The 27,706-nt window shown below is 39.2% G+C and overlaps 1 protein-coding gene across 4 annotated transcripts in view; it reads right to left on the minus strand.

Annotated features, from left to right (window-relative positions):
* Positions 1-19,715, minus strand: part of EFCAB1 (EF-hand calcium binding domain 1) — a 37,876-nt gene extending 18,161 nt beyond the window's left edge. The window contains exons 1-6 of one of the 4 annotated variants that reach the window (XM_025394375.1): positions 19,498-19,672; positions 15,813-15,968; positions 14,747-14,851; positions 13,925-14,076; positions 13,231-13,335; positions 9,263-9,332 (exon numbers count right to left, since the gene is read on the minus strand). In XM_025394375.1, the coding sequence (XP_025250160.1) occupies positions 9,273-9,332; positions 13,231-13,335; positions 13,925-14,076; positions 14,747-14,851; positions 15,813-15,968; positions 19,498-19,555 (636 nt within the window). In that variant the 5' untranslated portion in view covers positions 19,556-19,672 and the 3' untranslated portion in view covers positions 9,263-9,272. Of the gene's footprint in view, positions 1-7,934; positions 9,333-13,230; positions 13,336-13,924; positions 14,077-14,746; positions 14,852-15,812; positions 15,969-19,497 lie in introns of those variants that run through there. The other 3 variants (XM_025394373.1, XM_025394377.1, XM_025394376.1) reach the window with 3 other exon arrangements.
* Between the last annotated feature and the right edge of the window lie 7,991 nt (positions 19,716-27,706).

The following is a 27,706-nucleotide window of genomic DNA, read 5'->3' on the forward strand; positions in this document are numbered from 1 at the left end:
TAATCAGAAAAATTAGTTAAAAAATTAAAAGCATGCAAGTAATATCAACAAGATGATACACTAGGAGATCCCAGCTCTTGTCTCTCCAACAAATGCAAGAATTTAACAACTACTTGCCAACAAAAATAGCTCTGGGAATACTCCAGAGTACAATGAAGAAGCTGTAGGAACCCATTAAAGCAACCCCAAACCAAGGACAGCTATATATAAAAGTGTTGGAAGCATTTTATCTGCATCACCCCACCTTCTACCCTGGCACAGCTTGGCAACAAAGGGGATCTTATTAGCTGTGACCTCTCTCTGTGGGGAAAAAGGAGAGCAGAAGTCTAGCAGCCTTCACCTCTGAGGACCTCAGCAGTTTTTGTCACCATCATGGACACCCACAGTTTTTATGACTGATGGTGCCCACAGTCTTCACTGATGTTGATCCCAGCTGATTAAACTGTCCAGAGTCCAAGTTGTATCCACCTGGAGCTAGAGCTGTCACACCCCAGCTGGTGCCTTCATACTCACCAATAGGTGAAGGTCCTTCCCTACCAAAGCCAGCCCATAAAAGTCTGGAAGAGGTGACTGCTCCTTTGTGTGTAGATATAAATGCAAAGCTACAAGAAACATATAAAACCAATGAAACATGACAGATTTTCCAGTAACCAACCTCGAGGAAATGGAAATCCTTGAATTTCCTGACAAAGAATTCACAATGATTGGTTTAAAGAAGCTTAGTAAGCTGTGAGAGAATACGGTCAGACAACTCAACATAATCAGGAAAACAACATATGAACAAAACTAGAAGTTCAATAAGGAGACAAAAGTCATTAAAAAACCCAGAATTTCTAGAGCTGATAAGTACAGTGAATGAAACAGAAAATGCAACAGACAGCCTTAAGAATAGATTCAATCAAGCAGGAGGAGGAATCTGTGAATTTGAAGACAGGTCATTTGAGATTATCCAGTCAGGCGAGAAAAAGGAGAAAAAACAATAAAAAAGAATGATGAAATCCTACAGGATTTATAGTCCACAATCAAGTGAACCAATATAAGCATTGTGAAAGTATCAGAAGGAGAAGAGAAAGAGTCAAGAAGTTTACTTAAATAATTAATGACTGAAAACTTCCCAAATCTTGTGAGAGAAATGAACATCCAGATTAAAGAAACGCAAAGGACCAGCCTGACCAATCAACATGGAGAAACCCTATCTCTACTAAAAATACAAAATTAGCTAGGTGTGGTGGCACGTGCCTGTAATCCCAGCTACTTGGGAGGCTGAGGCAGGAGAATCTCTTGAATCCGGGAGGCAGAGGTTGCAGTGAGTCGAGATTACACCATTGCACTCCAGGGTGGGCAACAAGAGTAAAATTATGTCTAAAAAAACCCAAAAAAACAAAAAAAGAAACACAAAGGGCCTAAAATAGGGTCAACCCAAAGAAGGGTACAATGAGATACATTATAATCAAATTGTCAGAGGTCAAGAACAAAGAGCATTTTGAAAGCAGCAAGAGAAAAGTGACATCACATATAAGGCAATGTGAATAAGAATATCAGTGGATTTCTCAGCAAAAACCCTACAGACCAGGAAAGAGTGAGATAACAAATTCAAAGTACTGAAAGAAAATAAAAAACCCTGCCAATCAAGAATACTATACCTGCAAAATTATACTTTAAAAAGGGAGAGATAAAGTCTTTCCCCAATAAACAAAAACTGAGGAAGTTTGTTACCACTAAACCTCACTTACAAGAATGGTAAAGAGAGTTCTTCAATTTGAAATAAAAACATGGTAAGCAGCAACATGAAAACACATGAAAGCATAAATCTCCTTGGTAAAGATAAATATGTAGACAAACACAGAATAATGCAACACTGTAGTATGTAAATTACTGTTAACCCTAACATAAAAGTTAAAAGATAAACATTCAGTAAGAGACACACAATGTACAAAGAAGCAAACTGACTACAAGAACACAAAATGTGTGGGAGGATTAAAAGTATACTTTTTGTGTATGATCAAAGTTAAATTATTATCAACTTAAAATAAACAAGATATTTTATGCAAGCCTTGAAATAACTACCAAAACCCCTATAATTGATATATACACAAAAAACCCAAAACCAATCATTACAAAACATCATCAAATCAAAGAGAAAACAACTGCCAAACAGAAAACAATAAACAAAATGACAATAATAGGTACATATTTATTAATGGTTGCTTTAAATGATTATAGATTAAACTGCCCAACCAAAAGGCATAGAGTGGTTGAACAGATTTTAAAAAGATCCAGAAATATGCTGTCCACAAGAAACTTGCTTTAAATGTAAAGGTACATACAAGAAGAAAGTTAAAGGATGGAAAAAAATATTCCATGCAAATGGTAACCAAAAGAAAGCAGAGGTGATTATGCTTATATCACATAAAAGAGATATTAAGTAAAAAATTATCTTAAGACAAAGGACTGAGAAATGGTCAATTCAACAGGCACATATAATAGTTTTAAATATATATGCAACCAATACCAGAGCACCTAAAGTATATAAAGCAAATATTGACAGATCTGAAGGAATACATTTATAGCAATACAGTAATAGTAAGGTACTTTAATATCCCACTTACAATAATGGATAAAACATCCAGACAGAAAATCAGTAAACAGATGACTTGCACACACTATGGACTAAAAAGACCTAAGAGACATGTACAGAACTTTCTATCCAACAACAAAAGAATACAATCTTCTCAAGCACACATGTAAGGTTAGATCACATGTTAGGCCACAAAACAAATCTTAACAAATTTAAAAAGACAAAAATCATTACAAGTATCTTTTCCAAGAGTAACAGAATGAAACTAGAAATCAATAAAGTAAGAACATGGGCAAATTCACAAATATATAGAAACTAAACACATTTTTGAACAGCTATTTGTTCAAAGAGGAAATCAAAGGGAATTTAAAAATTATCTTAAGACAAACAAAAACAAAAGCACAACACAACAAAACTCATACAATGCAGCAAAAGTAGTATTGAGCAAAGTTTACGATGATAAATGTCTACATTAAAAAAGAACAGAGATCTCAGGTGAACAAACCTCTAACTACACAGCTCAAAAAACCAGAAGAAAAGAACAAACTAAGCCCAAAGTTAGCAGAAGGAAAGAAATAATAAAGGTAAAAGCAGAAATAAAACAAATAGGGAACAGAAAAAAATTAACAAAACTAAGACTTGGTTTTTGGAAAAGATAAACAAAATTAACAAACTCCTGGGCAGACTAAGAAAAAAAAAGGAGTCAAAATCATAAATGAAGGAAGAACCATTACAATGGATGCTTCAGAAATAAAAATGATCATAAAAGACAATGAAAAATTACTATGCCCAAATTGGATAACAAAATAAATGGATAAATTCCTAGAAATATGTAACCTACCAAACTGAATTAGAAAGAAACAGAAAGTCTGAACAGGCCAATAACAAATATGGAGATTGAATCAGTAATCAGAAAGTTCCTAACAAAGAAAGGTCCAGACCAGGTGGCTTTCTAGGTGTATTCTACCCAACATTCTAAGAAGAATGAATATCAATTATTTTAATTTTTTAACTCCTCTAAAAATTAGAAAAAAAGGGTACACTTTCAAAAACTCCTTTCTCGAAGCCAGCATCACCTTGATTCCAAATCAGACAATAATAGCACAAGAAAAGAAAACTACAGGCCAATATCCCTGATGAACATTGGAACAAAAATCCTCAATAGAACACTAGCGAACTGAATTCAACAGTGCATTAAAAAGATCATAACGCCATGACCAGGTGGAATTCATCCCTGGGATGCAAGGATGCTTCAGCATATGCAAATCAATTAATATGATACAACACAATAACTAAAAGGAAAGCAACCTCACGATCATCTCAACAGAGGCAGAAATAAAGCATTTAGCCGGGCGCGGTGGCTCAAGCCTGTAATCCCAGCACTTTGGGAGGCCGAGACGGGCGGATCACGAGGTCAGGAGATCGAGACCATCCTGGCTAACACGGTGAAACCCCGTCTCTATTAAGAAATACAAAAAACTAGCCGGGCGAGGTGGCGGGCGCCTGTAGTCCCAGCTACTCGGGAGGCTGAGGCCGGAGAATGGCGTGAACCCGGGAGGCGGAGCTTGCAGTGAGCTGAGATCCGGCCACTGCACTCCAGCCTGGGCGGCAGAGCGAGACTCCGTCTCAAAAAAAAAAAAAAAAAAAATAAAGCATTTAACAAAGTTCAACAACCATTCATGATGAAATCTCTCAACAAAATGAGTACACTAGGAACTTACCTCAACACAAGAAAGGCCATGTATGAAAAGTCAACAGCTAACATCATTATTAAAATAAAAAAACTTTCTGTCAAATATCTGGTAGAAATGGTGCTCATTCTTGCCATTTCTATTTAACATAGTACTGGAAGTTCTAGCCAAAGCAATTAGACAAGTAAAAGAAGTTAAAGCATTGTTGTGGGAAGTCAGGGACCCCAAATGGGGGGACCGGCTGGACTCACTGCAGAGGAACATAAATTGTGAAGATTTCATGGACATTTGTCAGTTCCCAAATAATACTTTTATAATTTCTTATGCCTGTCTTTACTTTAATCTCTTAATCCTGTTATCTTTGTAAGTTGAGGATGTACGTCACCTCAGGACCACTGTGATAACTGTGTTAACTGTACAAATTGATTGTAAACCATGTGTGTTTGAACAATATGAAATCAGTGCACCTTGAAAAAGAACAGAATAACAGCAATTTTTAGGGAACAAGGGAAGACAACCATAAGGTCTGACTGCCTGCGGGGTCGGGCAAAAAGAGCTGTATTTTTCTGCTTGAAGAGCACCTATAAATGGATGTGCAAGTAGGGAAGATATCACTAAATTCTTTTCCTAGCAAGGAATATTAATATTAATACCCTGGGGAAGGAATGCATTCCTGGGGGGAGGTCTATAAACGGCCACTCTAGGAATGTCTGTCTTGTGCAGTTGAGATAAGGACTGAGATACGCCCTGGTCTCCTGCAGTACCCTCAGGCTTACTAGGGTGGGGAAAAATTCCACCCTGGTCATTTTGTGGTCAGACCAGTTCTCTGCTCTCCAACCCTGTTTTCTGTTGTTTAAGACGTTTATCAAGACAATACATGTACCGCTGAACATAGACCCTTATCAGTGGTTCTGGTTTTTCCCTTTGTCCTGTTCCCTCAGAAGCATGTGATCTTTGTTAGATCCTTATTAGTAGTTCTGTTTTTTGCCCTTTGAAGCATGTGATCTTTGTACCTACTCCCTGTTCTTACACCCCCTCTCCTTTTGAAACCCTTAATAAAAACTTGCTGGTCTGAGACTCAGGCAGGCATCACGGTCCTACCAATACGTGATGTACCCCTGGTGGCCCAGCTGTAAAATTCCTCTCTTAGTACTGTCTCTTTTTATTTCTCAGCCAGCTGACACTTATGGAAAATAGAAAGAACCTACGTTGAAATATTGGGAGCGGGTTCCCCCAATAAAGCATCCAAGTTAGAAAGGAAGGAGTAAAATTACCTCCATTTTGAAACAGCATCATCATATATGCAGAAAACCCTACAAACACAACAATGACAACAACAACAACAGCAACAACAACACACTGTTAGTACTAATAAGTGAATTTCATAAAGCTGCAGGACATGAAATCAACTTACTAATCAGTCATGTTTCTATCCACAAATGAGCTTATCTGAAAAAAATTAATAAAATTCTCATTCCTAATAGCAGCAAAAAATTAAAAAATAGTAATAAACTTAACCAAAGAGGTGAAAGTCTTATACACTGAAAATTATAAAGGCAATGATGAAGGAAATTAAAGAAAATACAGACTAATAAAAGGGCATCTCATATTCATGAACTGGAAGAATTTATGTTATTAAAATGTTCATACTACCCAAAGTGATGTACAGACTCAATACAATCCTTATCAAAATCCTAATGGCATTCTTCACAGAAATAGAAAAAACAATCCTAAAATTCATAGGGAACCAGAAAAGACCCTAAATAGCCAAAGCACTCCTGAGCAAGAGGAACAAAGCTGAAGATGTCATACTTCCTGATTTCAAAATACAATGCTTTACTAATCAAAACAGCATGGTACTGGTATAAAAACAAACATATAGACCAATGGAACATAAGACAGGCCTAAAATAAATCCAAGCGTCTACAGTCAACTGATCTTCCACAAAGGTGCCAAGAATACACAACAGGGAAAGGAGAGTCTCTTCACAAAATGGTGTTGGGACAATTGGATTTGCATGTCAAAAGAATGAAATTGGACCCCATCTCATAACATATACAAAAATCAACTCAAAGTGGATTAAAGACTTAAATGTTGACTTGCAACTGTAAACCTATTAGAAGACAACACAGAAGAAAAGCTTCATGACATTAGTCTGGGCAATGATTTTTGGATATGATGACAAAAACACAGGCAGCAAAAATAAGTGGGATTGAATTAAACTTAAAAACAAATCTGCACAGAAAAGGAAATAATCAACAGTGAAAAGGTAACCACTGGAAAAAAATTTGCAAATCATATATTTGCTAAGTGGTTAATGTCTAAAATATATAAGGAACACCTACAACTCAATAGCAATAATAAAAACCAAACAAACATAAAACCCCGCAAAACCTGATTTAGAAATGGGCAAAGAACCTGACTACATATTTTTCAAAGATAATAGCAATGATCAACAGGTCTATGAAAAAGTGACCAACAGGTCTATGAAAAATGCAGATCAAAACCAGAATCAGATATCCCCTCTTGCAGAGGCTATTATCACTAAGATAAACAATAACAAGGGCTGACAAGGATGTGGAGAAAAGAGAATCCTTGCTGGTGGGAATGCAAATTGGTACAGCTAGTATAGAAAACAGTATAGAGACTCTTCACAAAATTAAAAGTGGGACTATCATTCGATCCAGAAATACCACTTCTAGGTATATAACCAAAGAAAATAAAATCAGCCTCATAAAGAGAAATCTGTGTCCTTATGTTTATTTCAGTGTAGTCACAGTAGCCATGATATGGAAACTATCCTAATGACTGTTAATGAATAAATGAATATATGAAATACATATATGTATATATGTGTGCATATACACATGACACAGTTTTCAGTGTATCCCTAGAGTCCTTCTAGACAATCACTGCCCCGTGCATTGCAGTTGGTTGCCAAAGCCCCACCTGGCACCCAGTGTCCCTCCACCGTAACTCCACAATTGGCCCCATGCCACTGCCTAAGCGCATCATAGTGTCCCTGTCTCCCCATTACACACACACACACACAATGAAATATCATTCTGCCTTTAAAAAGAAGGAAATTATGTCATTTCCCACAACATGGATGAACCTGGAGGACATTATGCTAATTGAAATAAGCCAGACACAGAAAAAAACAAATACTGCATGATCTCACTTATATCAGGGACCTAAAAGGGCAAAACTCATAGCAGGAGAGAGTAGAATGGTGGTTTCCAAGGGCTGGGGATAGTATGGTGGGGAGATATGGGGGGATGTTAGTCAAATGCTACAAAGTTTCAGTTATGAAAGATGAGTAAGTTCTGGAGATGTAATACACAGCAATGTGACTATAGTTAACAGTGTTATATACTTGAAATTTGCTATAAGGGTGGCTCATACACACAAAAAGAAAATGGTAACTATGTGAGTAGTGTATGTGTTAATTAACTTGATTGTGGTGATTACTTCACAATGCATACAAATACAAAAACATCAAGTTGTATACCTTAAATATATACAGTTTTAAATTACCAATTATCCCTCAATAAAGATAAAAAAGCATTGTGTGTTGCATTACTTATATTTACTGCAAATAGAAAAATTGTGTCAAAGTCCATCTGTGTAAGAATCTAAAATATAAAAAAACTTGCACAGTAAAGTATGTTTTCTTTTATTTCCTGGGTCTGTTTATTCCATTTATTAGTAACAGTGCATTTTTTCACACAATATTCTCTTTTACTTTAACTTAATGCATATGTAGTAAGAAAGATTTCCTATCCCACCTAGCCTTTCAGTATTTAGATGAGGATAGAACAGATACGGTGTGACACCCCTCTCCACTGCTTACTGTGTGTACCAAGAAGGCAAAAAGCAGCTCACACAAGCCTAACCTGGCCCTCTCTTTCTCAGGCTTCTCAGGATGCCCACAGCACGTGCGGGGGAGCCGGATGCAGGGAGAAGCCAGGTCTGTCTTCAGGAGGTCACAGCCAGCAGGGTACAGTTAGGATGTGCCCTGATAAAGGGGAACACAAGGGGAACTCCAGGCAGTGGGGGGATGGGGACACTATGGTGCACTCAGGCAGTGGCAAGGGGGCAATACGTGGAGTCAGGATGGAGGAATATTGGGTGCCAGGACAGAGGGGGGCTTTGGCAACCAACTGCAATGCATGGGGCAGGGACTGTCTGGAAGGACTGCAGGGATAACTGAAAGCTGTGCCAATGCATTAGCCATGAAACCTAAGAAACTCAGTACATGTTCTCCCTCTGCTCACCAAGAGTTTGCATTTATCTTGTGGTACTTTTTGGTTTTCTAATCTACAGTAATTATGGACTGCCCTTTGTATGTAGAGGACTAACTGCTATGGCAGACAAAGATGTGTGTGGATAAAACCCTTGCCTTCAGGCACTTACAATCAGTAAGGTTATTTAGCCAAAGCCTCAAACAATAATGCAAATCGTATTATATTTCAATATAATATGATTTCTATGTGTCTTTCATCTCTCTGGATCTCCCTCAATGCCTACCAGAAAGGCGTTTCAATGCTCAACAAGAGAATGCTCTTATTCTTTTGATGCTATCTTCATTATTTATTGTTTCAAAGGAAATCCAGTCGTTTCAATGATTTTTCAGTGTACACCCAGCTTCTTTCTGACACAGAATATTTGTATTAACAATTCATAATTACATAATCTTTCCATTCATTTAATGAATCCAAAGGTTTTATGCCAGTTATGTGCTTCGACAGATAGTCTATGTGATAAAATATCTCTAGAAAAGTTAACTGTCTTGCCAAACCCATCATCTAATAAGGGACTTCTTGTCTTCCATCTATTTTAATTGCACCTTACATTGATGTTAAATGATATATGTAAGTGAACCTCATCTTCACCCTGAAACACACAATTCAACATCATTTTTCTGAACTAAATACAAAAAATAAGCAATACATATGTGCCTCCTTTTTTACTCACTTGAGACAATATAGACATTTAGGTATTCACATATCATTGAATTCATTTGGATCTTTGAATACTTGAGCTTCAAATTCCATCTGGCTCTGTAAAAAAAGGTACTCAATTTAGTATGGATTTTCAAAAAAGGTAGAACAACACAAAATATTCTGTATGTTTCCTCAGTGTGTGTAGAGACAGGATAACTGAGGGTGAGTGGACATCGAGAACTTCTGGTTCATGCATTTCACTCACAGATCTCATGACTACACTCAAAAAACAATGCTTGGTTCTGTGGCCACAAAGATGAGCAAGACCAATTGACTGAGCTCGCCAAAAGTCTCCAGCTCGGTGGCAGAGACTGTCCAGAAACTGGAAAGAGTCAGTCAGGGCTGCATGGGCTGTGGTAGGGAAAGGCACATTGTGGACTATGGGAGTCCAGGAGGACCAATCAAGGCACAGCCAGGCCTTGGTTGGTAACAAGGCACTCTCTGGAGCAGGAAGGCTGTACTGAGAGCCGAGGGGAGGGGGATGTGGTTCAGTAAGGCAAGAAGCCAAGAGCATTCACAGGATTTATTCACAAGGTGGGAGGGTGACCTTGCAAAAGCAGATTCAGGGGTAGATGGGAAGACGTGATAGTAGTTAGGTATTAAATGTGGACAATTATTTCAAGAAGCTAGGCTTTGAGAAGGAAAACCATTATACAAGAAATAGAAGTAATAAGTGTGAAATTAAGGTAAGTTCTCTCCTTTTCTTTCCTTCTTTCTCTCGTTCTTTCATTTTGCTTTTCAGATGGGACAGTTTTGAATCTTTTAAAATTCTAATGGGAAGGTTTCACTAGATAGGGAAGAGATTGAAGATGTGGTATAAAGATAAAGGTAAATGATGAAATAGTTCCTGAGGAGATGGAGAGATCCAGAGCTCCCCATCAGGCACTTCTGAGACCCACCCACACACCTCACCCATCCATCCACCTCATCTCTTCATCCATCCACCCATCCATCTATTCACCCACCTACCTCACCCATCCACCCATCTCACCCATCCATCCATCCACCCATTCATCTACCCACCCACTCCATCCATCCATCCATCCATCCATCCATCCATCCATCCACCCACCAACTCATCATTTTATCTACCCATCCATCTATTCACCCACCTCACTTATCCATCTGCTCACCTCACCCAACCATCCACCCATCCATCTACCCACCCACCAACCTCACTCATCCATCCATCTCATCCATCCATCCATCCATCCATCCATCCATCCATCCATCCACCCACTCACCTACCCACTTCAGCCATTGACCAACCTCATTATCCATTCATCCATCACTCATCCATGCATCCACCCATCCATCCACCCATGTATTTATCCATCCACCTACCTCACCCATCCATCCACCTCACCCATCCATCAACCCACCCACCCACCTCATCCGTCTATCCATCCATCCATCCATCCATCCATCCATCCATCCATCCACTCATCCATCTACCCACCCACCCCATCCATCCATCCATCAATCCATCTGTCCCCCATCCATCCATCCATCNCCCATCCATCCATCCATCAATCCATCTGTCCCCCATCCATCCATCCATCCATCCATCTGTCCATCCGCCCACCCATCTTTCCACTCATCTACCTACCCACACATTCACCTCACCCATCCATCTGTCCTTCCACCCATCCACTCATCCTTTCATCTACCCATCCATCTACCCACCCACCTACCTCACCCATCCATCTACTCACCTCACCCATCCATCTACTCACCTCACCCATCCATCCATCCATCTACCCACTTACCCACCCACTTCACCCATCGACCCACTTCATCATCCATCCACCCATCCATCCATCTATTGCCCATCCATGCATCCACCCATCTATCCATGCATCTATCTATCTATCTATCTATTCACCCACCCATCCATTCACCCACTCATTCATCCAACCATCCATCTACCCACCCACACACCTCACCTATCCACCCACCTCATCCATCCACTCATCCATCTATTCATGCATCCACCCACCCATTTGCCCCATCCATCCATCCATCCATCCATCTAATCCACACACTCATCCATCCATCTACCCACTCACCTCAACCATCCATTCATCCATTCACCCATCCATCTACTCACCCATGCACCCACATCATCCATCCATCCATCCATCCATCCATCCATCCATCCATCTATCCATCCATCCAGCTGTCATTACTAGACACACACCATGTGCTACACACAGGGTGTGGGGAAACACAGTGAAACAAAGACTAAGTTCCTGGCCTCAGTGAGCTGACATCTACGTGGTAAGACAGATATACTTAGGTGATAAAAAGCGCTGCTAAGAAAAAGAAAGAAAGCAGGGCTAGGGGATGAAGAGGGAGGATTGTTAAGATGGTCAAGACAGGGCTCTGTGAGGAAGTGGCATTGGAGCAGAGACTGGATGAAGTGAGAGAATGAGGCCCAGGAGAGTCTGGGGAAAGGGCTTCTGGACAGAGGCAGCAGCAAGCGCATAGGCATGGAGGAGGCACATGAGCCAGCTGCTGTGGCTCCAGCAGCAAGAGAGAAGGGAGATGATAGGAGATGTGGGTGGAGAGAGGGAAATGGCCCACTGAGTCCACTTCAGAACCCTCTGGGGGGTTTTGAGCAAGGGAGGGGCCTGACAACATTTGCATTTTAAACATACTGGATACTGTAGAGAAAAGTCAGTAGGGGATGACAGTGGAAGCCAGAAAGCTAACAATCTAGGCTAGGTAACATATGACAGTGGCTTAACTTAGAGTGGCGGTGAACAGATGTGAGGAGAAGAGGCTATATTCAAGGACATATTTTGGAGGTGTAGCTAATAGTGTTAAAAGAGATAAATTAAAGATGGCCCCTAGGTTTTGACTGAACAACTGGGCATATGTGCTTGCCACTTAATGAGACAGGGAAGACTGAGGGAGGGGTGAGTTTTGGGGAAAAGTCAAAAATTTGTTGCGGAGATCTAAGTGGACATGTTAAGTAGGCAGCAGGAGATACATGCTAGGGCTGGGAAGAGTGATACTGTTTCTATATCACATCACACCACCTGCCTCAATCTTTCAGGGATGCCTTGTCACCTTCAAGACTAAACCTGAGCTCCAAGCTCCACAAGCTGTGCTTCTGCAGCCTCATCGCCAGCCTCAGAGCACACCAAAACCTCATCCAGTGCAGATGCATCTGCATCTCCTGTTCCATCTCTCGCTCCATCTCTCTTTCTGTCTTTCTTTTGTGCATACATGATCCATTGCTCAGATTATTTTTTCCCATCTGACCTGGCTATTTTGTCCTTTGAAAACCAGTTATTCTGATAAGTTCCCTGCCCTGCCAGCCATTTACCAGTCCTCTCATACATCTGTTTAGATGACCTCTTCTCAAGTTCCACAACACTCTACACATATCTCTATGACTCTGGCACCAGGGTACCCAGGGTATTCCACTAATAAGTGGGTAAACTTGGACAAGGTGCCTAAACTCTCCAAGCCTTGGTTTCCTCATCTGGAAAATGAGGCTAATATTACTACCTACTTCACATGGTTGTTATGGGGATTAAATGAGGCAATGTGAGGCTTAGTGTTTACAACGTTGCCTGGCATAGATGAAGCACATACACGTAATTAAGTATCATTATAATAATACATATCATACTCTTGTGTAATTATTTTCACCGGAAAATATGAGCCCTTGAGTAAAATCACTTAGCCTTTCATCTGTGCTCCTGGCAAACATTAAACCTCATTAATTGTTTCTGACATGAATGAGTTAATGAATGAAACATAGCACCAGGTCACAACAGTACCATGAAATGAATCAGCAGGTTATTCAGTGCGCTTTCTGTATTTAAAAGACATTCTTTCTGGGTGGACAGGATTTGTCTGATCCACTACCCATTAAATCAAGAAGTCCTGGGTTGTTCTACATTGCACTTTGGTTATCATTCAGGGAAAGTTATATCAGTACCTTTGGATCAGGAAGACATGGCCCAAAGGCCTCCAGTAGAAGAGTCTCTTCTCTCACAGCCAGTTCATAGTCTGCAAAAGACAGTTTCCCATCATGGTCATGATCCTAGGGGAATGAGAAACATGTTAGGCAACAACTAAAATGATTACTGCAAATACATGCTCTTTTCATAGTCAAGAGTTAATTTTTAAAAATGTGTTAGGCTGGGGACAGTGGCTCAGGCCTGTAATCATAGCACTTTGGGAGGCTAAGGCGGGGTGATTCCTTGAGGCCAGAAGTTTGAGACCATCCTGGGCAACATAGTGAGACCTCATCTATATTAGAAAAAAAATTAGCTGGGCATGGTGGTGTGCGCCTGTAGTCTCAGATACTTGGGAGGCTGAGGCAAGAGAATTGCTTGAGCCCGAGAGTTTGATGATGCAGCGAACTGTGATCATGCCACTGCACACCAGTCTGGGCGACAGAGCGAGACCCTGTCTCAAAAAAAAAAAAAAAAAAAAAAAGAAAGTGCTAGAAAAATAAGAGGTTGGGCGGTGAAATTGAAAAGAACTATTAATATTATAATGAGGAGCATAATTTATGTGTTTTATTTAAGCAAGCAGGGAACTGAAAATTATTATAATTTAAATTCTTATTTCTAGCCCATATCTGGCCCACAAATTTTAATGAAAAACTTGACATTACACATATTTACCATTTTCTTAAGTGTAATTTCAACCAAATCTTTAATTCCTTCATCAGGGTCTTCCTCAGATGGCTGTTTGAGAAGGCTGTTCTTCAACATGTGAAACATTTCCTCCTTTGAAATGAATCCATCACCATTCAAATCAAACACTTCAAAACAATCTTTTTAAAAAAATAACAAATTATGAATCTGATGCTATCAGTAAGGTAATATTTTCTCTGATAAAGTTTTCAGGGTCAAATTCTATCTTGATGCTGTACCAACCCCACAGGTCTTCGTGCAGCCTGATTCCATTGTAAGTATCAATGTATACTAGGATATATACAATAATCTTTAGAAAATATTTCCTGACTCTCAATTATGAAAAAGCATACCAAGGAACAGTAACTTGAATATCTTCACCTTGAAAATCTTGGAAAACTGATAGAAATATGGCTCATAAGCAGAGTTCATCAGAATCAACTGAGAGTTAATTAAGAATAAGAACACTGGAATCAATATTCTCTAGTTTTATGGTTACAATTCAAGTAAAATCTGTCAAATGCTTAATACATAAATGTATATGTACATAATTAGCATGTGTAGTAATGCCTATGGAGTCTTCATTGGCATAAATTACTCCTCGGAATCACTTGAATTTTTTTTTTTATTAACTTTCTTTCATATTTTATTGACTTGAATTCATTCCATAAAATAGGCCGGTGGGATTCAAACCAACTAGCCAGCCAACCAACAAACCCACTTTACTGTCTGGGTTGAAGGACACTGATTTAAGTGCTTTAGTTATGTTATTCATAAAGTACAAACCAATAGGACAATCTGCAATCTTACATTTCATTTTTTCTTCCAAAGATCCTCGAAGGAACAGTGATAATCCATGAATCCACTCCAACACATTTACACAGCCATCATTATCTTTATCAAAACCTCGGAATACTAAAGGGAAAGGGGTTAAATGGAACACCTGTCCTGCATGATAATTCTCAGTAAAGAATCTACATTGGCATCACTCACTTTTAAAATTAAGAGAACACTTCAGTTTGTACAGTCCAATATTCTCTTCTCATTTGATGAAAGAGGAAACTAAGACATCATAATATCATGAAACTGTTTTATTAAACATTCAATTTTTAAAATGTTTTTGTGGGAACAAATACAATTCTCAATGTCTAAGTATATTGATCATTAATTAATAATAAGTATGTTGCTATAAAATAAGTTGATCATATTAATTAGATATGTTAAATATACTAATATAAATAAAATACTTTATATTTTTGTTACTCAAGTCATTACTTGATGCATAGAATTATATCTTGTCACGGAAATATTTTCTGTGATGGAAAGAATTTAAATGTCCTTTTAAAACTATTCTATTTATTACGTTTATTAAGTAGAAATCGAAATGTTTTAGGTTTTCTGATATAAGGTAAGAGAAAGGTAGTTAGTCAACATGACTTTGTCATTAGTATATGTTAAATATACTAATACAAATAAAATACTTTATATTTTTGTTAAGTCATTACTTGATGCATAGAATTACATCTTGTCACGGAAATATTTTCTGTGATGGAAAGAATTTAAATGTCCTTTTAAAACTACTCTATTTATTATGTTTATTAAGTAGAAATCGAAATGTTTTAGGTTTTCTGATATAAGGTAAGAGAAAGGTAGTTAGTCAACATGACTTTGTCTTCTTCTTAAATACACAAAATAAAGCTGATATTACCTCCTTTTCTGTGATCTTTTCAAAAGTAAATTTGTATATTCCAATGACACTGGGAATGCAAAACACTAAGCTTCCTACCAAGAGGATATCCAAGCACCAAACCTTTTTTTTTTTTTTTTTCCCAGTTATGGCTGGATTTGGCTAATTTGAATCTTGCGTGTCTCTTACCTCTGTCCATAATCATGTCATCTGTCATTCCAAATGTCACATGCAGGATGTTTCGAAATGCATTACGATCCAGTCCAATAACCAGACCTTGCCTCTCTACTGCTCCCACCAAGCTATAAAAAAGCTTTATAAGACAGTTCACTTCAAATTTATTAACTGAAAGAATAAAATAGATATAACAAAAGTGAATCTTTAATCTTTAAGTTCTAACTTAAATTTTGCAATAAGTTTACTGACAAACAACATCAAAGACATCAAATAGGTAATTGTCAATAGAAGACTCTCCTGTTTTGAGATTAATGACCCTTAACTTAATAGAAATTAAAGAAGTAGCATACCCTCCAAACAGGAATTCTCATGTTTAGGGAAAAAATATGAAAATGTTAGCAAAGTTACTGGAATAATGATAGTGGTGTCAGATTCTAAACTCTACAAGGCTGGTAGAAATATGACTCAAAATAAGAATGGTAAGATTAAAAAGTGGTAACTTTTTCTCAATATTTTTACTATGGCATTCATGAGATTTACAACTTCTTTTCCCTGGAAATAGATGTCAGGTTCATGAGAACTAGGTAACGATTTTCATTTCACTTTAGGCTTCATGAATTCATAAGCCAGACTTTGGAAACTAGAGTCACCAGTTTTCCAATAAAAAGCTTTAAAGCATATTTTAGCACCCAATATGGCTCTTCTTGAGGATTATGTAAAAATTGACATGCAAGTTTCAGTAATAGTTTGGAGGAAGGACATTTTTATTTAAAGGATATATACACACACAGATACTTGCTCATACACATTATTGTATAAAGGACCATGGTTATAAATACCGAGTTAATTATTTGTGTTCCAATCCCCATTTGAGAATGTAGGTGGAAGGGTTATTGCCTGGTCTTGATAATATAAAAGCCCAAATACCAAGTATGGGAGGAAGTTGGGGAAAATTTATTTAGAAACCAGACAAAACTATGATTGAGCATTTTAACAAACAAGGACAAAACATGCATGTGTATAACAGAAGACAGCATCTAGGAATGGAAAAATCACACCTCATCCTAGAGGTCAGTACAGGCTTTTGTGAGATATCTGGTTTGGAGAACCACATTTAAAGAGAAACACTAAAAACTTTGGGAAAAAAGATTCAGCAAATAAACAGTAGGAAACAATATAATGGTTATGATTTTAAAAACAGCTGTTAGTCACTGGAAAGCAGTATGATGGCGCTTCATAAAAATTAAACACAATTATCGTATGATCCAGGAACTCTACTTCTAAATACATACTCAGAAGAACTGAAAGCAGGAACCTGCACAACAATGTTCATAGTGTCATTATTCACAACAGTCAAAAGACAGATGCAAGAGTCCATCAATGGAGGAACGGATAGACAAAATGTGGCGTATTCATACAACGAAGTATTATTCAGCCTTAAAAAGGAAGAAAATTCTGACACATAGATGAACATTTATGGACATTGCACTAAGTCAAATAAGCCAGGCACGAAAGGACACAAATTGTATGATTCCTCATATATGAGGTACTTAGTCAGATTTATAGAGACAAAGTAGAATGGTAGTTGCCAGGGGCTAGGATGAGGAGGGAATGGTGAGTTAATATTTAATGGGTAGAGTTTCCACTGGGGACGATGAAAAAGTTCTGGAGGTGGATGTAAGCACTTAAAATGGTTAAAATAGTAAATTTCATGTTACATGTAACCGCATATACACACACACAAACCTCTTAAAAAGCAAGAGCTATTAGTGGTTGGGGAAGAAAAACCTGCATGAAGAATGATGTACTCTGTTCATGTATATAAAATGGTAGTAGAGGGGATGTTGGTTAGCCATTTTTCCATCTCAGCTGAAATAAAAATTTTAAAAAGTTAGTTTAATTTATTACCCAAAGGATCAAAGGTTAGCCATAAGAAAACTTTTATTGCTAAACATTTCTTAAATTCTAGAATACAATATTAAATGAAACTGAAGAAAATTCAAGAACAGATTTTCATCTTCTTGGAATGCTCTAAATGTGTCCTGCAGAACATATCTGTAGAATGGTGCATGAACTAGATGCTCTCTTAAGATCTTTCACTCTTCTTTGATTCTACAAAATTTATCCATTGACTCTTGATAGTTTTATTGTCTTGCAACTAAAACAAAATTTAACTTTAGGGGAAAGTTCTTCTGTTAAAGAAAATTTAAAATTATTATAATACCCATGACTTATAACTATTTCTATAGACTGTAATAATCATCTAAGTTTGTAAGACTCATTAAAATTTTTTTAGTAAATAAAAAAATCAAGAGTAGACTTTTTCCTGCCATATTTTTAATTATCTTTAAACATATACACTCACCTTTTGATTGTTTACAGAATGATTGTTTGCAATGCATTCAAACTTACTGAACAGAGGCTAACTCAAATTCAAACTTATGGAAAGGGACAAAATCAGTATTGTGTATAGCAGCTATTGCATTGTTTTTGGATATTTATCAAAAATGTTTACTAGATGTTTACTAGAAGAATACCTATTCTTCTCCCAGAAATGAAAGTGTTTTAAGAAAAACAATAACAGAACAAAACTCTCATCAGAGTAGAGTAGTCATAATAATACCTTAAATTACAGGATTTTTTTTCCTAGACATTTTAAGATGCTTACACATACCATAACATTCATTTACATCACCATCCCACTAAGAGAGCATTTCTTACCAGGTATTAAATCAGATACTAATGATAATTAGAATGCACTAGATCTTATGATCTCTAAAACTACATCAACATGTTTATTCCTTCTTCTTTGAGCAATGCAGATATTTGGGGAATTGTTGCTTCTGTTTCTTCAAGTGACCAGTAGATTTGCAATGAACACACAACTTCTAAGTTTGCTCGACAGGCAGTATCTTCCTCATCTAAACCATACCCACGGTTTCCTTGCTCAAGTGCAATTATGTTTTTCAGTCTGAATATAAACTCAAAGTTTCCTATGAAATTCCAGTACCACCCTTTCAAATGCGAGATTAGAGCAGGTGCCTTCAAATAGGGCTCATCTTGTCACCTGCAAAGTCTCCTTTATCTTTCAACACTAGGGGCCACAGGAAAGTGGGAGTCTAAAGTTGGGAATCCATTCTTTACCGCGTGTTTAGTTGTGCTGAACTCTGGTTTCCAAACAAATCTTGTTCTGAGGCACAGATGAGATGACACAACTAACATCTCCTAAAGATGTTGAGAAGTTGAGCACCGTTTTCTCCTATGGGTCTCTTGGTAAGCTTCCAGAACTTGTACCTGCGAGTGTATATGCGAGCTAGAAAGCAGGGTGAGTGCACGTTGGTGGTGGTACTTTTCTTGAGACCAGTGGGTTTTAGCATTTATTTTACACCTCACTGAGGCTAACATCACATGTTTCTATCAGGTAAAATAAAAGGCTTGGAGAAGCAAGTAAATGCATGTGTGGGAGTGTAGGTAGCACTAGAGGTGGAGGCCTGGGTTCCTAAGATCAAACCCAAGGAGCTAGCACCCCGGGGATTCACCCACTGACTTATGCCTAAGGGGCCGGAGTGGAGGGGCGGTAGGTAGCCCACACAGGCCCAGGAGGCCGGAAGCAGGCAGAACAGCGGACCCTGGCACCGGGTGGGACCCAGGTTCGGTCCGGGAGCCTCGACTTGTCCAGCACTAGATTCTTACTTACAATGCTTGCAATTTTTAGCTAAGGTGTCTGTCAGCTTCTGCAGCTTCTTGCGGTTCATGCCTGGCCCTCAGAGAATCGGGCCGCGGCGGGGGTCTCGGGGCGCACGGCTGCCGAGACTCTCCCGGGACCCCCGCGAGCCCTGGTGCTGGGGCAACGCGGTGAGGTCTCCGTCACTGATAGCGTGCGCTGCCCTAACAGACGGTGTAGCCAAGGCAACGGCTCGATCCGCCGCGGATTGGCTCCCAGGCTGCCCGCGACGTGGCCATGGCAACAACTGAGCTCCGCCCATCGGCTCAACGGCGGCGTGCGCTAGGTCCTGCGTGCGCGGTGCTGCCTGCAGGGTCCCAGCTGGCCGCCTTGAGGGCTGTATTCTGATTGTGGACGTTGGAGTTTAAATGTTCAGTTGTTGCTGGCTTTTGAGTTCACAACCTTTTTGCTTGATTGCAGTGTAAATCATTAAAATCTGAAATGTGGTGTGCACGCTGTATGAGAGGTGTTTCGGGTGGTGAGCGTCACGCGTCAAGGGGAGGCCTAAGATCTTGGACATCCTGGGGGCTGGAGCAGCGTCACAAAATAGGAAGGGTGCTGTCCAGAGGACTGTCTCGCCGGGCCTCCCGTCGTAGGGCGAGGAGCTTGCTCTTTGGGCGGAGCCACGCTTAGGCTGTCAGTCTTGGTGCGGTAACAGGAGGCAGTCTGTCACCTGAGGTCTTCAAGCTTTTAGTTGTGTTTCTGAGAGCAAGGGGAAATTGGAATACAGCCACGGGTTGTCTAAGGATGGGGATGCGTTCTGAGGTCACAAGGAGATTTCATCAGTGTGTGCACATCACGGTGCACCGACACAAACCTAGATGGCCTCGCCTACTGCACGCCGGGCTGTATGGTACAGCCCATTGCTTCTGGGCTGCACACCTGCACAGCAGGTCACTGCGCGGAATGCTGCAGGGAGCTAGGACAGGGTGCTAAGCACTCTGGGGAAGGAGCAGTGTTCCAGTACAGTGTTATATCTTATGGGACCACTGTCCTAATGTTGTCTGACATTGACTTACATGGTGCTATGTGGCTTGTGACTGTAGTTTTTTTTTTTTTCTTTTCCCACTGCCCTCATCTCACTCTCAAAAGGTGGAAGTTGTCTGTGGAATCTGAAGAAAGTCACTAGGAGTTTTTATACTGCTTAAATAGGCATTCCCCCCAATGAAAACAGGGGCTGACAACTACCACTTGGGTGTGGGATACAGCCCAATCTTGCTTTTCTGGAAAATATCTCAGTAACCTTGGTCCTTTACTTATTTGAAAGACAGGTTCTGTGTCTGCAGACAAAGGATAGTCCTTACATCTTCAGTGTGGGAGGACTTTCTGCTTTTCCTGACCACAGAGGGGATACCTCCCTTTCAGCTAAGGCAGCAACAAAAAGGGGTGGCTCAGCCAGGAGCACCAAATCTACAGTATTCTCCAGAGTGCCTGCTTGTTTAACTTCAGAGGGGAAAATGACAAACTATGTTATTGTACACATACTGGCATTTTTAGACTGAAGCAGAAAAATTCTACTAACCATGAATAATAATCCCAAACGAAATAATTCCAATGTCGGGGCCTCTGGTTTCTCTTTACTGTTTCATTTGTTTTTGGAATGAAGGATTGGGATGCTGTTTGAAACTAGAGCAAAGGGTGCTTGGTAAAGGCATGGACTGTATTTTATCCTAAAGCATATGACCTAACAACAGCTACCTGATATGAATTGATGGTGATTATGAGTTTGTAACAGTAGCCTTTTTAAATAGTGTTTCTACATATCCCCTTGTCTAGAAGAGTGAAATTCCTGAAACCATAGAGAACAAAAGGGAAAGACTGGACATATTTGAATTATACTTACCTGTGACACCTTATTGATTTCTGTTAGATCACAGAGCTGTAGCAAATACTTAATTCCTAGAGATTGCTGCACTGCTCACTTCAAGAGACAAGGTACTGAAAGAGTGGTTGTCAGTAATTACTAAGAGACACTGTGGGCTCCCTGTCTGATGTACTAGGCCTGTGTTGGGGAGCAGGCCTGAGCTGGTGGTGAGCACATTGGTGGTTATTTCTGGGGGCCTGGGGAGATCGCACACACTGGGTGCTTGCTACAGCTGAGCGAATTAGTTATTCCTTCACGAGTTTCAGGCCCAGAGCCCATCAACCATATTCTCTTAAAGTTAAAACAATAATAAAAAGATGTAGGGGTAATATCACAGATTGTTGAAATTAAAATGCGCCAGGCCAAAACTTCTTAACCTGTTGAGCAAATTTTTTAAGCCACCTCCTCCTTTTCCACTTCTTTCCTCCTCCAGTTCTTTCTTCCATGCTGTTCTTTTAGCCAAAAAAATCTCTGTATCTCTATATCTATCTATCTATCCATGCAAATGCATTGTTTTGTGAATCTCACTTATCTAAGAGAGTGGTTTGCAGAGTTGACCTTATAATAAGGTCTTACCATCTTTTTCAGGGAAAGTACAGTGTTTATTTGAGGTATGTTTTGTCAACATATGGGTAAACTTCAGAGCTTTCATTACATTCTTGTGAAGTTTTGGAACTTAATATTTTTAGACTTTAAAAAAAGTTGCAGGCCTGATTGAGTCAGTGAATAACATTTCAAAGCAAGTTGAAGTTTCTATTTGTAGTTTTAGTTGCTTATGCTGAGTAGACACAGGACTGCTTTCCACCAAGGGCTTTCTCAGAGTAAGGCAATTAAGCCTAAGAGGCTACTTCATATTAAATCAATCAATAATGGAATAATAAAGGATTGTGTTTAATTTGTATTGACATAAATTTTACTGTGCATGAAATGATCATATAACTTTCCAAAAATCCAAGGAACCTCAAGGTGAATAACTTTGTAAACACAGAAGTACATTAAAGTGACTATTAACGCTATGTTTCCTTTAGTTTTGTGTGCAAAACAATCTTCCCTTTGACTCAGCATTCACTGGATTGTTGCCATGATAAACAGCTTGGACCTTGACTTGATGAAATTGTTTTCCTTAATGTGGACCTTTTATGATGAAGGCCCTTGCAAACTTGTTGAGGAAATGACATCATAGAATTGATCTCCAAGTATATCACAGATCTATTATAAAATTGCTTGAATAAAAGGAAAATAGAAAGATTAGTTACCTGCATAATACAAATTCAACTTTACTACTTTTATTTGTGGAGACAGTGATACAAAAGTCAGAGTTACTCGTGTGACCAGTTGTTTGGGTGGTAGAATCTCCAAATCTCCACCGCTTGTCACTCTCTCCTTTGTTCTAGGGTTGTGGTGACAAGCTAGAGTCTCTGTATTCAGACCATAGAACACTGTCTTATGCACAATTTCTGCATATTTTTCACCCCAACCACTCCCAGGGGCGACTCTTCAAAGAGCTCTTTCTGCTCCCCTATGTGGAGTGAACCCTTCCCCACCCAGCCATTCTCTTCCTTGGTACCATTTTTTAGCACTTGCTACTGTGTGAAACAACTTGTTTTTTCTAACCTCTCCTTCCCACTAGACTAAATCACATGATGTCTCTCTCTCTTTCTCTCTCTCTCCCTCCATATATTTAAGTCTATTTCACTTGCTGTATGTCTGCATTTGTTTGTTTATCATCTGTCTGTACCTCTGAAATTTCACCACATGGTCCATGTTGTGTGGTCTGTATCGATGGAAAGTGGTGGGAGAACCACTCCAGCAGGAATGAACCCCAGGTTTCCCTGCAGCACCCTGGGGCTGAGTCCCTGGTACAGTAACCACAATGGAGCCTTTAAAGGGAGCCGGGAAATATAGAAGAGCTTTCATTTAAACTGACCTTTCTCCAAAATTCACACTCGATATTCACTGGTGTTGACGTATTTCTAGACTTTTTTTTTTTTTTTTTTTTTTTTTTTTTTACTGTAATCAAGTGACCAGCCAGTAAGACAAATGCGTAAGGTTTACTAAGGATAGGATTCTTGTATCTTAACATGTAATTTACAAAGCTGTAAATTAAGATGTGGCCTGTGCCGGTTAATTTTTATGATAGCCATAATGTCAGCAGGTTTGATGGTTTCAGTAAAGAATCTGGCTCTCCGAGACCTGGCAGAGCTGACCAATAAATCCTGCTGAATGTGCTGGGCTTGATCCCCTCAGCACTGGGTCATGAGCTGCTGTAGCCAGAGTCATGGCAACTGTGCTACCTGCAAAGCTGCCTCAGAGATGATACGCACACCTTTTCTTACCAAGCCCAGAGCATCTCGCAACATTTGAGCCCTAACCAGGGAATTTTCAGCAGCATTACTAACCACAGAACAGGACCCGACCTACCCACAGACCCCACCAGGCAATGTCTGGCCCTCTTAGCCAATGTCAACCAGAAAATAACTGGCATCACTTCTAATACTTGCTACTACTGTTTAAACCACTTCCCCCAACTCCATAGTTCTTGTTCCCTACATGAAAAGGAAGCACCACCCAGGATTGCCTACCCCGAATCATCCTACCCCTTTAGTAGACTCTGTTTATTAGCCTGCACTCTCTAACTCCTTTCACTCATATCCAACAAAACTCATTTCAACTGTGAATGTTACCTTACCAGATCTATCTTTGCACAAAGCCAGCTCTCTACCTTTCTTCCCTAAACATGCTACTCCCCTGAAAATATTGCTTGTACTATAGATATTCTCCAGAAAAAAACTACCCATTTCTTCAAATCTACTCACTCACAGCCAGAAGAAAGTCAAAAATCATCTGGATCGTCATCAACTTTCCATGATCTTATGAGCTCTATCCATTCTTTTCTACACTTCTTAGAAAGTGCAAGTGCTGCTCCCCGCTCCACTGCTTCACCTCTTGCTTTGTTCATCGTCTATGCTTCTGCCTGGTTCCTGAATTTGCCTGCTGTCTTCCATCTTGTGCTCCTCAAAATGGCCTGCTGGGTTGCCAGAGTGATCCAACCATTTCTTCCTCCTGCTTAATAGTGAAAGGCCTTCCCAGTGCCAGCAAGATGGAGTCTCGACCCAGTAGCATGGTTTCCATGGTTTTCCAATATGTGTCATCTGCCAGGCTTGAATGCCTCTTCTCTGACCAGTCCCTGTTTTTAAAGGCTGGAACCCTAGCAGCCCTGTTAGACTATGAGGTTCACTGGGACTTAGGGCCACTCAGAGTGTCACATTAACTAGAAAAGGCTGTGTCTTTCACACTGTGGGCACTCCTCGACAGACATGTGAAATTAACTTGTCTCAGTTATCCCACTGATATTTGGGGGTTTTCAAAAACTTTCATTTGCACCCAGACCTGCAAATGCAAACTTAAAATGAGAAAGTTTGACTTCATTTATTAAGAATCCTTTGAGCTTTATGATTCTTGAAAACAAAACTAAAGTTGATATCCATATACTCTCATTGTTCTTTCACCAGATTGACCTTATGAAAATGTAAGCAGTTGACCATTTTGACTACAAAAAAACTGCAATTTCATATCAACCTAATGCATGACTGTATCTTTTTATATTTATTCAATATTTATATTTACTTTTTATATTTACGCAATATTTCAGATCATCTAAGCAAAGATTCATCTGCAAATTTAAAGTAGCTGTGTTATTATCAGTCATTCAGATTCCCCGTGATTTCCACTCTAGATGTATGTCGTGCTATAGGAAGGAATTTCGGATTTGTTTTTTCTGCTTGTCTCCTGTGTTGGTGGGGAATACCAAATAACTGTACCTGAAGCAAATGCCTTGCCCTGTTCTCACTGCCCTAGGGGGCTGCCACCTCTCTGGTGATGTAAATATATGTATATATATACACACACATGTATATAATTTCTCAGCAAGTATAAAAGTATATATATATACACACACACATACTTTCATTAAAATTAATGTTGCCACCACTTAGAGCACACTTTGTCTAGCACTTGAGAAATGCAAGAATGTTTTTAAAAAAATCCTTTTCCTGCTCTGCTCTGATGTAATCTTTAACATGGGATTACATTTAGGGGGATTCAAAGGGGCTTTTTTTTTTTTTTCTTTTTTTATTACTAGAAACTGGAAAAGCGATTTCACATCCACAATTGTAGGAGGTATTTGGTCCACATTGTTGTCTTTATGTTTGTAAACACATGTTCGGTCTGTTTCAGGGTAGGCGTTTTTCATATGATCCAAATCCTAGAATCAAGTGTCATGTGGTGCACTTGCTGAATCCACATATCCATCTACACAGTAGTTTCAGGTGCCTGCTCTGAGCCAGGTGTGTCATGTTAAGGCCTGACAAATTACCCCTGCTTTTCACCTGCTGGGCACTGACCCTTTTTTGCTAGAACATGGGTAACATGGTCTATATATATGAGGCTGGGAAGATCAAACTCTGCACAGTATGGTTCCACAAAGGAATTCAGTCCTTGGGACATGCTAGTCCAGGGAACACTTTGTAAACTCTAGAGTGTGGGAGGGCTCAATTTGTTCACTTACTCAAATGTTATAATGAAATAAGATGTGATGGTGCATTATGATAAAAGATTGGGATCTCTGTGGGGAGCAGGGCCCTGGCAACTGCTGTGCACATTGTCCTTTTGTTTTTTTTTTTTCGTGTCATATTAATAGCGTCCTATGGTTTCATATCGGGCTGTTTTCACTTAGCATGCTTTTGAGATTCACTCATGCTGTTTCATGTGTCATGGTCCTTTTTATTTCTCAGCAGCACTTATACTTGCCAGTTTTTTAGTCATTCTGGTGGGCGTGCAGTGGTATTTCATTGTGTTTTAATTTGCATTTCTCTAACGTTTAATAGATTGTTTACCTTTTTTTTTTTTTTTTTTTTTTTGAGACAGAGTCTCACTCTTGTCACCCAGGCTGGAGTGCAGAGGTGTGATCTAGGCTCACTGCAACTTCCACCTCCCAGGTTCAAGTGATTCTCCTGCCTTAGCTTCCCGAGTAGCTGGGACTACAGGCACCTACCACCACGTCTGCTAATTTTTGTATTTTTAGTAGAGACAAGGTTTCGTCATGTTGGCCAGGCTGGTCTTGAACTCCTGACCTCAGGCGATCCGCCCACCTCAGCCTTCCAAAGTGACAGGATCACAGCCATGAGTCACTGGCTGGGCGCATTGGCTCATGCCTATGATTCCAGCTCTTTGGGAGGCCGAGGTGTGCTGATCACTTGAGATCAGGAGTTCAAAACCAGCCTGACCAACATGGTGAAACCCCATCTCTAATAAAAACACAAAAATTAGCTGGATGTCATGGAGGGCACCTGTAATCCTAGCTGCTTGGGAGGCCGAGGCATGAGAATCACTTGAACCCAGGAGGTGGAGGTTGCAGTGAACCGAGATCGCACTACTGCACTCCAACCTGGATGACAGAGTGAGACCTTTTCTCAAAAAAGAAAAAAAGAAAAAAAAAAATGAAATTTTTGAATTTTGATGAAGTCCAATTCATATAATTTTAATTTTATAGTTCATGCTTTTTGCGTCCGATCTAAAAAAATCTGTCCCTAACCCAAAACCACAAAGATTTTCTTTCCTTTGTTTTCTACATGGTTTGTAGTTTTATCTCTTACATTTAGATCCCTGGTACATTCAGTTAATTTTTGTATATGTGTGAGGTAAGTGTTGACGTTCATTATTTTTCATGTGGCTATCCAAAATCAGAAAATCAGAAAATAAGACAACCTATGTTCCTTGAATTACCTTAGCATTTTTTTTGGTCAAATAACCTAATAAGTATGGATTTAATTTTGGACTTTCTATTCTGTTCCATTGATCACTGTGTCTATCCTTATTACAGTATTGTACTGTGTTGATTTTTGTAGTTTTACTGTTAGTCTTTAAATCAGATAGTGCAAGTTCTTTAAGATAGTTCTTTTTCAAAATTGTTTTGCCTAGTCAATATTCTTTTATTTTATATGTATTTTAGAGTCAGCTTGTTCATTTCTCAAAAATACTCCTGAGATTTTTTTTGGATTGCATTATACCTGTATAGTAATTTGGGTAAAAACTACATCTTAAAAACACTGATTTTCTCATCTATGGACATGGAGTATCTCTTCATTTATTTAAGTCTTCATTAGTTTCTCTTACCGTTGTTTTCAGGCTTAAAGTGTACAGGACTGCACATCTTTCATTATGTGCATTTTTTATATTCATAGTATTTTTGATGCTAATATGAATGCAATGCTTAATATAACTATTGTTCTTTGACAGTACATAGAAATATAATTGATA

The sequence above is a fragment of the Theropithecus gelada genome, chromosome 8 (assembly GCF_003255815.1).
Source record: "Theropithecus gelada isolate Dixy chromosome 8, Tgel_1.0, whole genome shotgun sequence".
Classification (NCBI taxonomy): domain Eukaryota; kingdom Metazoa; phylum Chordata; class Mammalia; order Primates; family Cercopithecidae; genus Theropithecus; species Theropithecus gelada.